The sequence below is a fragment of the Zootoca vivipara genome, chromosome 8 (genome assembly GCF_965207765.1).
Source record: "Zootoca vivipara chromosome 8, rZooViv2.hap1.1, whole genome shotgun sequence".
Taxonomy (NCBI): Eukaryota; Metazoa; Chordata; class Lepidosauria; order Squamata; family Lacertidae; genus Zootoca; species Zootoca vivipara.
Genome location: NC_142591.1, coordinates 31,683,639 through 31,696,947, shown reverse-complemented (window position 1 = coordinate 31,696,947; position 13,309 = coordinate 31,683,639). Strand labels below are relative to the sequence as shown.

Genomic DNA, 13,309 nt, shown 5'->3' with positions numbered 1-13,309 from the left:
AAGGATCGGTCGTGAGTATTAAAAGGGGACACCTTGGGTGAGCTAAGAACCACAGCAACTAAAAATCTATTTCTCCACTTGGACTATCCTTTTCTACTCTCCTCTTTGGACCTTAGTTGCAGCAAGGCTGCCAGGCACAGTTACAGAGTAGAACTGAGGTCCCGGGCAACAGTCTTTACGTTAAACGCAGAGCTTAGAAAGACTGTCCCAGCTCCCTTCTGCCAAACTGAGCAGAAGTCTGAGCAAACTGTCGCTTTTCTACCAATCTGGGAATCTGGCTATCCCAGCTCTGTTTCCTATTCCTCTGCTCTTAATCTTCGGGTGAAGACGCCCCCCTGCCACGGCGACCCTTGTTGGGTAGGACCCGTGACCAGGGAATGCAAGTGCGCCTGTTCCTTTCTACTCTGTATTCCTCAGTTCCGACCTGACATTGCGTAGGCAAGCGTTCAGTAGGACCTGAGTCTAGTGTGTAAGAGGCAGGGAAGTTGCTGTGGAACCCTCAGGCAATTGATGACCAGTGGGAGGGTTCCAATAGGGTTTTAGCTGCACCAGGCCGCCTAGTAGTTAGTGCACGCGAACGGCAGGCAGGAACACCACTAGGACGTGGGGGTGAGTCATAGACTCGGGAAGTTAAGAGTGTCCAGGAACAGGGTCGGGGACCCAGAACTGCAGTATAAAAAGACAGAAGTAAAATGGGTGCAACCCACTCTAAGGAATTCCTTTCCCAGACTCCCAACCGAGGCAAAGCACAACTGAGGCTTTGCTCCGGTAAGGACTTTGAGGATGAAAGTCCACTCCAATTCGTTCTCTTAAATTGGCATGAAATCCCCGGGGCGGACAAGCTTGAAGGGAACCAATTGCAAAAACTTTGTAAGAAAAAAACATAGGGTCCGATTTACTATGGACCACCCAGATGAGGGGAAATGGCTACCAGGAGGTTCCTTTAACATACAGTGAATCTCCGCTTTAAAATTAACCCTGGTGAACTCTGAATGGGAAAAGTTTTGTGAGGAATCCTGCAAAGTATGTTATGGTATAAAATTATATATGTTTGCATGTTACATGTTGTCTGTGTTGTCTGTTACGTGTATGTGCGTCTGTTCCTTGTGTCTGCTATAGATAGTTGTTTCCTTTAAAGTAAATGAGAGATATAATCCAGGTTTAGGAAATTAGGGGTTTGTGTTTAAAATTTGGCCATGACACCCACAGACTGCCTTTTTTAAAGCATGCATAGTTTAAAATAATATAAAAATTAAGGCAAGCTTGCTTAAATAATCTTATGTAAGGGCTTGATCAACCCAAAAACATGGCAAATATTTAAAAGAGTGGAGGTAGTGTGTAAAGGTTTGTTTTAAAGAGGCTGTAGAAGGCCATTGTTTCCTCTCCAAAAGTAAAAAGAGGGGGCAGGATGAAGGAAAATAACGAGCTGTAAGTTTAAAAATGCTTGCTCAATGCTTTGAAAATATTTTAAACTTGAAAATGTTCATAAACTCCAGCTATAAGTGGATAAGAGATGTACTCAAGGTTTAGAATGTTATGGGGTGTGTTTAAATTGGCTACAACATCCATAGACTGCCTTCTTAAGTGTGCATAGTTAAAACTGCCAACTTGTTTAAATTTCTAGTATAGAAACAATGTTGAACCGATCAATCTTAAACATTATAAATATGAGAATGAGGTGTGCAAATGTTTGTTATTGAGAGAGGCTCCAAAGGGGAGTCTTTCTCCAAGTGACTAGATGAATATTGACTAAAGGAAAATTGAACAGCTATTCCAATAAAGGTGATTTGTTTGTCAAAGGTAGAGCTTCCATAGCCAGGAATTGTCTATCTGAGTCTAGTTTTAACTTCAATTGTGTTGGACAGAAGGGTTATTGTTGGGCTCCTAATATCAGTCTCTTAAGAAAAAAACAACTCATCTGCTCAAGTGTTCTGTATAAAGTTGGTATTTTCATTCAAATCTTGTGAATCCTGTATCTTAGAGGGTTAGACTAAATGACCTCAGGGTCCCTTCTAACCCCCATTTTAGAGCTATGTGAAAGGCAATGTGTCTGATGTGGTGATGGGTTGAAATTCAGCCCAGCTCTGCTTTCTGGCAAGGAAAGATTATTGGTTTTCAGAGTTGGAACAAGAGTGTAATTGTTTTTTTTTATGGAGTGATTATATAAGTTTTTATCACGTTGTCTATTAAGGTTTAAAGTTTAAGCACATATGAAAGTCTTGAAGATTTCCCAATCTTTATCCAATCTTAAGGTTTGCTAAAGGCTTCTATATAACGTTGGTACTTTTAATCTTCCCCTTCCTTATTTTTCCCTTAGTACACACATGTGCTTCCGTGATAGGGCATAGCCTGTGTTTCCTTCCCAGTCAGGCGTCTGTACTCAAATGTATGTGTATCCTAAGGGCAGTGATAGTGTTGAGATCCCCATATTTCAGAAGGGGGGGACTAGATTACTCAAGATCCCTTCCAACCCTTTCCAAACTTAGAAAAAGGAGGGAGAGAAAATGTGTTTGTAAGCACTGAAAAGTGAGTTTAAACCCTGGTGGTATAGTGAAATGGCCTGAATTCAGTCAAGCATTACTCTTTGGTGGAGAAGGATGGAAAGATAGATTTTTAAAGTTTGGCATGAAGAGTTTGAGGTGCCATTCAGAAAGAGGTAGAGATGGTATATCATGCATTGAAAATGAATGTCTGGTGTTATTTTTTCCACCATATTGTCAGCTATTTTTTTTAACTGCAAAACTCCAGCCAACAGTTCAAGTAAATAAAGGGCCAGAAAATTTTGTCTGGAATTGGTAAGGCTGAAAATCAATGAGAATGCAAAGGATTTTATGAATTCTGGCTCTATGGCCATATTACCCATAGATAAAGGGGCAGAGAATTTAGTCTGCCATGGCTGTAATAAATTAATTAAAAACAAACAAACAAACGAAAACATTTGCAATTACGAATTCACCCCGAACCCTGTAGATAAAGGGGGCAAATCAAGATTTATTTTGCCTGGGGTATGAGGTGTTTATTTGGTGACTTCATTAGGACTTTAATCTGACCCAACTTTTATTGCAGCTTCCAAGTTAGTTTAAGGTTTATAAGCCTGCTTCTTAAGCAGCAAGAAACAAGAAACAATGTATCAAATTGTATTAGGACTCCAAACAAGGAAAAAGAATTTAAACTGGCTCTGAAAAAAAAAACACTGCTATGTTTCTATCTTTTGTTTGAAATCTAACCCTACTTTAAAATCTACTCTTTCCCCTTCCCTTCCTTTATTCAGATGGTAATGTTGTCAAGAGGTACAGCACTTTAAAAAAAAAAAAAGGGTATAATAGACTGCCGAATCATGAACTCTGTACATGCACAGAGGCTATGTCAGCTTGAAGAGGAAAATAGAGGAGAAAAAGGAGGTTTAAACTAAGGGGCGAAAAGGTTATAATCTGCTCATGAAATATTATTCAAATTTCTTAATGTAAAGCTTTGAACCACTGAGGGAAAACAACCTCATGTATGTTACTGGTCCATCAAAGTTAAATGGTTGCCAAGTTTCAAAATCTTAACATGCCAGATTCTTTCCACAGGTATAAATAGCAGAGTACTACTATAAGTCTGTCTCTTGAGTAGTTTATAAATTAATTAAGAGGTTCAAGGTTATGCTTTGCACATGAAACTTAAATTTAAATTTCTTTATGTAAAAATAAATAAATAGATAAAGAACCATTGAGAACCATCAACTGTTTAGAAGCTGCCAATTCCAGTTCAACATGCAAAACTCTGTACATTTTAGGAACATTTCCTGACTGATTTTCACATGAAATAATTTTCCCTTTCCAGCAGGATACTGAGATTCAGTGTGCAGAGAAATTCTTTCAGAACCTTAATGCAAAATTATCTCCCAATGGGGGGGGGGACGCCACCTAAACAAGCCCCCTCCACACTTGGAAATTCATAGAAAATTGCTGTCTACCAGTTGACAGACTATGCAAACAAAAGGCTCCATTTCTTTCCTAGCAGGTACTCAGGATGGATACTTATCTCTCATTTGCATTTCACCCCGAAGCATTACCCTATGTTAATATAACCCTCCCTTTTCTAATGTAGCAATGATTGAGTGTTTTGCCAATTTTTTTCTTCCACAGCACAAAAAAAAAAAAAGAAAGAAAAAGTGAGGAGTGAGGAGATACAAACAGTAATTTCATTTCTCTTTGGCGCTTCTCTTTAGCTTATAAATAATCTGCTTCCATTTATTAAATCAGTTTTTCCATTATGTCTATGAAATTATTCTAACAATAACCAGGTATTGTTTTGTGACTGTATTTTGTCAGGTAGTCTTGCCTGAGTATTTCTTATTATGATGAATTTCAAAGCTTTTTCCGTTATTTTACCATTTTTCCATCTTAATTGGATATTTCACCTTCAGATCTTTAAGGTTCCTCTCCAATTTATAATGTCTTTGTATTATTTAATGATAATTCTTTTTTTAAAAAAATCTGATATCTTTGTGTCAAGTCCAATTTCATTTGAAAAATTGTTGTGTGAGTGGTAATCTAAATTTTATTGTTTTATTTTTGTATCTTTTTTTTGGTATTTCTACTTTTTCTTTCTGTACATACAAATGTAGCATCTAACTCATTCTTTCCTGTAAATAATAATAATAATATTAATCCCTTTCAAACAAGATACGTGAACCTCAAAGAGAATTCAGAACCACATAAGGAAAATGTTAATAACTTATCGATTGTGTCCTAATTAACAAAATTTTTGTCCTTTGTTTCCTCCACAGCCAAACTAGGTGAAGTAAATTAAACTGACTGAGCAGACAATAACAGCAGTAATTAAATATGAATGATAATAATAATATTTAGATGAATAAAATGCTTAACTATGATCTTATATTCTTTGCAGCTTCCCAAGAAGAAATTTCTAGAATATTCTCCCCTTTCTTGACTTTATCATTATTATACTATTTATTATTATTATTTTTTAGCTAATTATATCTTCAGACCCCAACCCCCTGCAGGCCTATTTTCAAAAGGATGTTTTACAGGAAACCAAATTGACATTTTATCTCTTTGATCACAACCTAAGAAGGAGGACCTAGAAAGCTATAACGTTTCAGCAAGGTTTAGAAGTGCTGGCATAGAAGTACTGTTAACTTCCTCCCAGTGACTCGAAGGCAGACAAGAAAACCCCCTTGTTGGAGATACATGCAAAAGCAGCAAGAATTATCTCAAGTTCACCTGATTGCCTCAAGATATACAAGTGGCGTATAATTAATAATTTGAAGGTTTTGTGCATTATGTGTTATATAGGAACACTGAAATGTGTCAAATGACTTTGGGACAAAGGGGGAAAGTGAATTGCAAGGACATTCTCTCTCCTTGACCTCAAGACTCTGTGCCCTAGGATTTAAAAGCAGCCGGAATTGTCTCAAGATCATGATGGCCTCAAGACATACAACTGATATATGATTATGTTTTATGTTGTGTGATATTCGACAGAAACATTGAACTATGTCTGACAGTATGTTATTTCCACAAGGAGGGGGGGTGAACCAATTTTGTGTTTAATTGTTTTTTTATGTTTAATGTATAGTGTCCCAATGATTTTTTTTGTATTATTGTATGCCTTTTAAAGGATCAGGATATTGCATAGTCCAGTATTTAGATTAGATCAACTTATGACCACGTTTTCTTGTCCCACCTGGCACTCTGCAGTGTGCCAGCCTTCTTACACAATTTTAGATTGTTTTAAATCATTTTACCAAGAATAAGCCCCAAGATCCATGAAACACCAGATAAATGAAGGTATTTATGTCTTGATTTAACAGGAATGATCCCTTTTAGAGTTAAATTTGACTAATTTGGACATGTTTTATGGGGCTGTATAAATTCTAATTGGGTCAGTTCTAATTGGGCAAGTGTATCCAAGGTGCAAGTAGCTTTCTTCCTTTAAGAGCAACTGGGCAACTCCCTACAGTGCAAGGCCAGAGCCTATAATAAAGGCCCATAGGAAGCCCAAGGCAAAGGCATCTCTCTCATGACATGTCCAAACCTGTGGCAGCTATGGGGGGTGCCAGGCGACATGGTCAATATGAAAGCCCTAAGGGGATTCACCAGGGATTGTTGCTGTTGTGCCACGATGGAGGTGTGCAACCAGAGGAGAGCTAGCTTTTGACACCTGAAGAACACACAAAAGGGTAAACAAACAAACTGCACTTTCCAGTCAATATTGGTGGACCATCCTGTTAAATGAAATACGTAGACCATTTTTGAGAAATGCTTCTCCCAAAGTACTAAAACAACACATCTGGTTATTCTTTTGTGGGGCAACAATTTTTAAGAAAAATTATAGCCCCAAATGGGGGATATTGTTATAAGAATTTTGAGGTCATATATATATATATAATAATTGTTCATAAAACATGTACATGAATGTACAGAAACATGTCTGAAGCAGCACAGGAAAACAGGCCTGACTGACACCATTTTGACTCTCTCTGACCAGGTGTTCCTCTGCAAGGAAGAAGGGGGGTGGGGGGAACCTTCTCATTGTCTCAGGAATTAAAGTGATAATCCCTGGCATCCTGATACCTGACTGCCAGACAAAAGGGTGTGATTAACTTGGCTGGGAAACAGGGAAATGTAAATATCTCTCAATTTTGTTGATTAGGTTCTGGGGGCAGGGGGCAGGGTCCAGGGTGCTCAGATTACTGCCACCAGACCTCCCCTTTCATGATGTACCTATGATGAATCTAGGGAGGGGGGGTCTTGGGCTACACCCCTTCTGTGACATATGGATGATGCTTCTGGGGGGTGGGCTGAAACCAATTTCAAATCTCTTTTTAAGGGCAAGACATCTTTGTTTGGGGTTCCTTCCTTGTTCTCCTGTGTGAGAGGAAGGACCCTGTTGCAACAGCAAAAATAAAAGTGCCTTGCTTCGCACGTCCTGGTTTGGTCTCTGTTATTTGGTGGGCAGGAGACGCTTAAACTTTGTCTGCTTGCCAGGATACCTGGACTCTTCCTGGGTCAAGGATCCACTTAATTCTAGGGCCGTGTAGCTCTGCAAAATTTTTACAACAGTTTCGACTATGGCAGACCAACACGGCTACCTACCGGTAACATCTCTATTTTAGCTGATTTTTCTCTTCTTAACACTTGTTAAGATGCACATGGCAATTTTCTTAAAACATCTAAAATCCATAATTCTCCATCACCACACCAGAAGTTTGATAAAGGACGGACTTGTTATTTGGAATGTTTTTCGTTAGTGGACACACAAAAATTACTGAATTTCTGTAGGGTCCCTTGTAGTCAACTACAGTACCACTTTAAACAACTACCAGGAAACCAGATCAGCAAGCAAGCAAGCAAACAAACAACTGCCACTGCCGTCCATAGCTGCCAAGTTTTCCCTTTTCTCACGAGGAAGCCTATTCAGCATAATGGAATATCCCTTAAAAAAAGGGATAACTTGGCAGCTATGCTGCCGTCCTGCTTGCTGTAGCCGACTCCACATGCCCTAAACAGCCAGAGAAATGCATGCTGGGACTTGTAGTTAACGTTAGAAGAGCTTTGCAAGCCGGCATCTATATCCCACAATCCCCTTCGACGGGGCAGAAAAACACGGGGCAGTGTTATGTAGCGCACGCGGAGGGGCGTGTAAGGGAACGCGCGCTTGCGTCTCCAGTAAGATAGGAGCGCGCGATGCAGGAAGGAACCGGGAGGCGTGGCTGAAACGTGCCCCGCCCAGGAGCTGAGTGTGTTCAGAGGCTATTACATTATCCGATTGCCTTCGTTGTCTCCAGAGGCGGGCCGGATTTAACGCGGCGGCCCCTTTAAGCTGGCTCGGGCGCCCGGGGAAAAAAGGCTGTCCTGCGCCTGCGCAACGGAGCCTTGACCTCGCGCTCAGTTGGCGCTGCTCGTGACTACTTCTTGTTGTTATTTTTTTTTAAAAAAAAAAGGTGGTAGTTGGTGGGTGGGGGAGGGGGAAGCGCAACGTTTCGCGTTCGAGTCTCCTCATTTAACCGGCAGCGGCGCCCCCGTCGCCATAGCGACCTGTCCCTAGCAGAGTCGGGCCCGGCGAGTCGGGCCCGGCCCCGGAGGGAGCCCCAGCGGCCGAGGCCATGGAGGAACCGGGAGCGGCCGCCTCGTCCTCCTCCTCCGGAGGGGACGCCGCCGCCGCGTCCGAAGTGACGGAGATCCGCGTCTCCGGCCCGCAGCCGCTGCGGCTCTTGGAATGGAAAGTGTCGGCCGGGGCGGCCGTGAAGATCGGCTCGGTGCTGGCGGTTTGCGTGCCTATCGTGGGCTCGGCCCGGCCTGGAGCCTCGGCCGCCCCGCAGCGGACAGCCGAGCGAAAGGTCAAAGCGGAACGGCCGGGAGTGGTGCGGGAGCTGTGCGCGCAGCGCGGGCAAGTCATCCCGCCCGGGTAAGAGCGAGAAGGCGGCGGAGGGGTCGGCCGGGGCTTGGGGAGGGTAGTGGGCGGGGAGCCGGGCCCCGGGAAAACGCCGCCTCCGGTGGCTTTTGCCTCGGCTTCTACGCCTGGATTTGGGAAGCGCCTCTGGTATCCGCTCTGCTCTGCTCTCTCCTGCGAAGATCCGGGACAGGGTGAGGAGAGGTGGGAAAGCGCGGGAGGAGCAGCCGGTGCCTTCCCCGCCCTCTTCCACGGCGGCGCCTGTGACAGCCCAGGCCCCGCTCCTCCTCTGGCTCAGATGCGGCCCCTAATTTAAAAAGGCGCCGCAGCGAGGTGGGCTCGGCCGGCGGCGCTTCAGGCTGCCCGCCCGCCTTCCTTAGGTCTCGGTTGAAGCGCGTTAGGAAACCGATCTTTGCTCCCCGTCTCCATGGAGGAAGTACCGGTAGGAGGAGTGAATAGCGAAGGGCGAAACACAACCCGTTTTTACTTGCTTTTGCAGTCTGCAAGGCCAGTTGCAATAATGTAGGTTCCCACATGGCTTTAACACTTCTGAAGTGAAGTTTTCAAAGATGTGCAGACAAGCCACAGGCTAAGCACATGGGTAACAGCTTTCTTTTATTTATAGCCCACAGAGCATAACAAGTAATCAGAATTCAAAACGAGCTTTTAAAAGCCCCAAAGAACACAATCAAATTTAAATAAATTATTCCACCTGACTACATTACTGAACAGACCGTCACCTTTAATGTTCAGGAGGCCTATAGGAAGAGGGAGAAAGATGGACAATATATATCGGGGATGAGAGTTTTCCATAGCCTTTGCCATTGCCCAGAAGGTTTTCTAGGCTAGTCATAGGCCCCCAAATTTCAGTGTATGGTGGTATTGCAAGAAGGGTTTCCTCAGCAAATCTCAAAGCTCTCATAAGACCCTTCTTACTCAATTATTTCTATGCCATTCGATGATTTGTTGTGACGTCATAGTAGAGCTTGACTAGCTACTTACTGTTTCGTGCATGTTCTGCCTGACATTTAACTAATTACTGTAATATAGGGCTGGAGAACCTGTAGCCCTCCACTTGTTGTATTTCATGGTTTCTCCATTGGGGATCTTATAGTAAAACTTTGACAGCAGAAGAAATTATAAAAGGTGAGAAGGAGGAAAGGAGGACAAATTATGGGGAGTCTGATAAAATACAGTGACTTGAGCTATATATATGGAAAGGCAATATGGTGCCATGGTTAGAGCATTTGGCATAGATTGAGAGAAACTGAGTACAAATTGCAAAGCATGCTGAGTGACTTTGTGGCAGTTGCCGTCTCAGGATAACCTACTTCACAGGATTATTGTGAGAATAGAAGGAAGTGTCTGAATTCCTTGAAGGAAGGGTGGGATGTAAACCTGATGTAGAGTGTGTTGTTTGTGTTTAAATTTGTGGCACACCCTAGCCCAAGGGCTCAAAGTGAGTAACCGCAAGATAAACAGCCTGTGATTAGAGACACTTTAATTAACCTGAATAAGTCAGACCTGCTGTCATGAGTGTAGACTGTGTGGAGGAAGCAGGCCTTGGTAAAATTTCTTGGTAGAAGAAATGTTAAAAGGCCTTGGTAGAAGAAATGTTAAAATTAAATATGTTGGACTTTATCACTTAAATTTATGTCTGTTTATACAAATGTAACACTCATTCTAATACTCAAGAACGCAATTACACAAGTCTGATCCAGTTCAGAACAGTTTTTCCTCTTGGTTACTTTTTTCTTTAATTCCTAATTTGCAGTGATGATTTCTTGACCTATGTTGTACCTGAACACAAAAAATGCAGGAAATGCTATTGTAAAATTAATTAGACATTAAATTTCAGGTGGGCAATCACACCCCAGAAGTTGATAGACCTTAACTCTTGTCATCCCTGAACATAGCTATCTATTAAAGAAGATTTCAGAGTAGCTACACTCTCTAACTTCATTCCAGAGATATATGTATGCAAAAAGATGCTGTGATGTTTGGGGTGTGCATCTAGATACTGAGGTACATAGTACCTTAAATTCTACTCTTCTACATATGATATTGACCTGCACTGTGGATGCACTATCAAGAATACAGGTGGAGGAAGGACAGGTGAATCTTTCCTTTCTCCAAGTGCCTGCTTGGTTTCCATGCTGGCTGAGGAAGAAGGGGCTTTTTTTTCCTTCTGTGGTTAGTACAGAAATCAAGTAGATCAAATCTCCCCCATCTTCTCATTTGCCTTTCTGAGATGTCTAGTTTCCTAAATGTACCAGACATATACTTACACACACGAATGTGCATGTTAATGGTCTCTGGGTTAGCCTTTTTTTTCTTCCCATGCAGCAAGGATCCTGTGTTGCTCTGAACAAGTAGTTTAGCTGTTACCTGCCTGCAGATGTCCTCCTGCAAATGGCCTTATGAGTATTCAGTGTCTGTTTTTGTTTGAGCTCAGTTTTGGAGTGGATAAAAGCATTTACCATGTATTATTTATTTATTTATTTAAAATGTATATCCTTACTTATTGTTTGAAATAAATATCCTGACTGTTTGTTTAAGTGTATGTGTAAAAATTCAAAGCATCAACCAAAACATGATTATCAAAAGTACACTGTAGACAAGGCTTTTGAGAATTGAATGGTTCTTACTTCATGCCTAAGGGCATGGTCCTAACCCTAGATCCACCAGGATGAGCTAGTTAGGATGTGGCAGATCTCCAGGTCAGCCAGAGATTCGCAGGTGTAAATAACTCCCTCCTCCCAGCTCAACCAGGGCTAAGCTGGCTGAGCCAAGTTTGACTAAACTTACACTACGTACTATGAGCCTGAAAAATAGTGCTCCAGGCAAATGGTGGGGATGAGAAACTATTTTAAAGGCTTGTTTTCCCTCTGTCAGACTGCTCCTGAGTAGAGTTTGGATATGATGTACTTTACGCTAGTTAACTTACTGGTAAAGGTAAAGGGACCCCTGACCATTAGGTCCAGTCGTGACCGACTCTGGGGTTGCGCGCTCATCTCGCATTATTGGCCGAGGGAGCCGGCGTACAGCTTCCAGGTCATGTGGCCAGCATGACAAAGCCGCTTCTGGCAAACCAGAGCAGCACATGGAAACGCCGTTTACCTTCCCGCTGTAGCGGTTCCTATTTATCTACTTGCATTTTGACGTGCTTTCGAACTGCTAGGTTGGCAGGAGCCAACTTACTGGTAGGTCTGCATAAATCATACTGGTTTCCCATACTTAGGATTGCTTCCTAAAACATATTGCGAGAGATGCCTGCTGAACCTCCTTGGGAAGAGCATTCCACAATCAGGGTGTTAAAAGGAAAAAGTTATTCAAAGGAGGAAACACCCAGAAGATGACCTTAACAAAAGAGTTCACATAGGATAATACAATCCTTCAGATACCTCACTTCCAGGCAGTTTGGGGCTTTAAAAATCAAAATCTTTGAAGGTATACCTCGTAACAAACTGGAAGCCAATTTCAATACAACATTTTGTCAATACAAGCAAAATATGCCTAGCATGCTGAGTACCTATTAATAACTTCAACTGCCATGTTGCAGGAGTATAATGCTTTTTACAGAAAGCACATGGATCTGCTGGATCTCTCAGCGGCTTTTGACACCATCGACCATAACATCCTTCTGGATCGTCTAGAGGGTTTGGGAGCTGGGGGCACTGTCATGCAGTGGTTCCGCTCCTTCCTCCTGGGCCGTGTTCAGAAAGTGGTGGTGGGGGATGAGTGTTCAGACCCCTGGGCTCTCACTTGTGGGGTGCCTCAGGGTTCTGTCCTCTCCCCCATGCTTTTTAACATCTATATGCAGCCGCTGGGAGAGATCATCAGGGGGTTTGGGCTGGGTGTCCATCAGTATGCTGATGATACCCAGCTCTACCTCTCTTTTAAATCAGAACCAGTGAAGGCGGTGAAGGTCCTGTGTGAGTGCTTGGAGGCGGTTGGAGGATGGATGGCGGCTAACAGATTGAGATTGAATCCTGACAAGACAGAAGTACTGTTTGTGGGGGACAGGAGGCGGGCGGGTGTGGAGGACTCCCTGGTCCTGAATGGGGTAACTGTGCCCCTGAAAGACCAGGTGCGCAGCCTGGGAGTCATCTTAGACTCACAGCTGTCCATGGAGGCACAGGTCAACTCTGTGTCCAAGACAGCTGTTTATCAGCTCCATCTGGTACGCAGGCTGAGTCCCTACCTGCCCACTGACTGTCTCTCCAGAGTGGTGCATGCTCTAGTTATCTCTCGCTTGGACTACTGCAATGCGCTCTACGTGGGGCTACCTTTGAAGGTGACCCGGAAACTACAACTAATCCAGAATGCGGCAGCTAGACTGATGACTGGGAGCGGCCGCCGAGACCACATAACACCGGTCCTGAAAGACCTACATTGGCTCCCAGTACGTTTCCGAGCACAATTCAAAGTGTTGGTGTTGACCTTTAAAGCCCTAAACGGCCTCGGTCCGGTATACCTGAAGGAGCGTCTCCACCCCCATCGTTCTGCCCGGACACTGAGGTCCAGCTCCGAGGGCCTTCTGGCGGTTCCCTCACTACGAGAAGCCAAGTTACAGGGAACCAGGCAGAGGGCCTTCTCGGTAGTGGCACCCACCCTGTGGAATGCCCTCCCACTAGAGGTCAAAGAGAACAACAATTACCAGACCTTTAGAAGGCATCTCAAGGCAGCCCTGTTTAGGGAAGCTTTTAATGTTTGATGGATTTCTGTATTTTAATGTTTGATGGATCTCTGTACTTTAGAATTTCTGTTTTGTTGGAAGCCGCCCAGAGTGGCTGGGGGAACCCGGCCAGATGGGCGGGGTATAAATAATAAATTATTAAATTATTATTAAAATAACAATGGGAATGTTGCATTTGTTCTGGAAGGCCACAATTTGCACACTAAT

The 13,309-nt window shown here is 43.1% G+C and overlaps 1 protein-coding gene across 2 annotated transcripts in view; it reads left to right on the top strand.

Moving 5' to 3' along the window:
• The first annotated feature begins 7,741 nt into the window (after positions 1–7,741).
• CTDP1 (CTD phosphatase 1) overlaps positions 7,742–13,309 on the top strand; it is a 48,463-nt gene continuing 42,895 nt past the window's right edge. For both annotated transcript variants that reach the window (XM_035125056.3, XM_088675268.1), the window contains exon 1: positions 7,742–8,418. In XM_035125056.3, the coding sequence (XP_034980947.2) occupies positions 8,117–8,418 (302 nt within the window). In that variant the 5' untranslated portion in view covers positions 7,742–8,116. The remainder of the gene's footprint in view (positions 8,419–13,309) is intronic.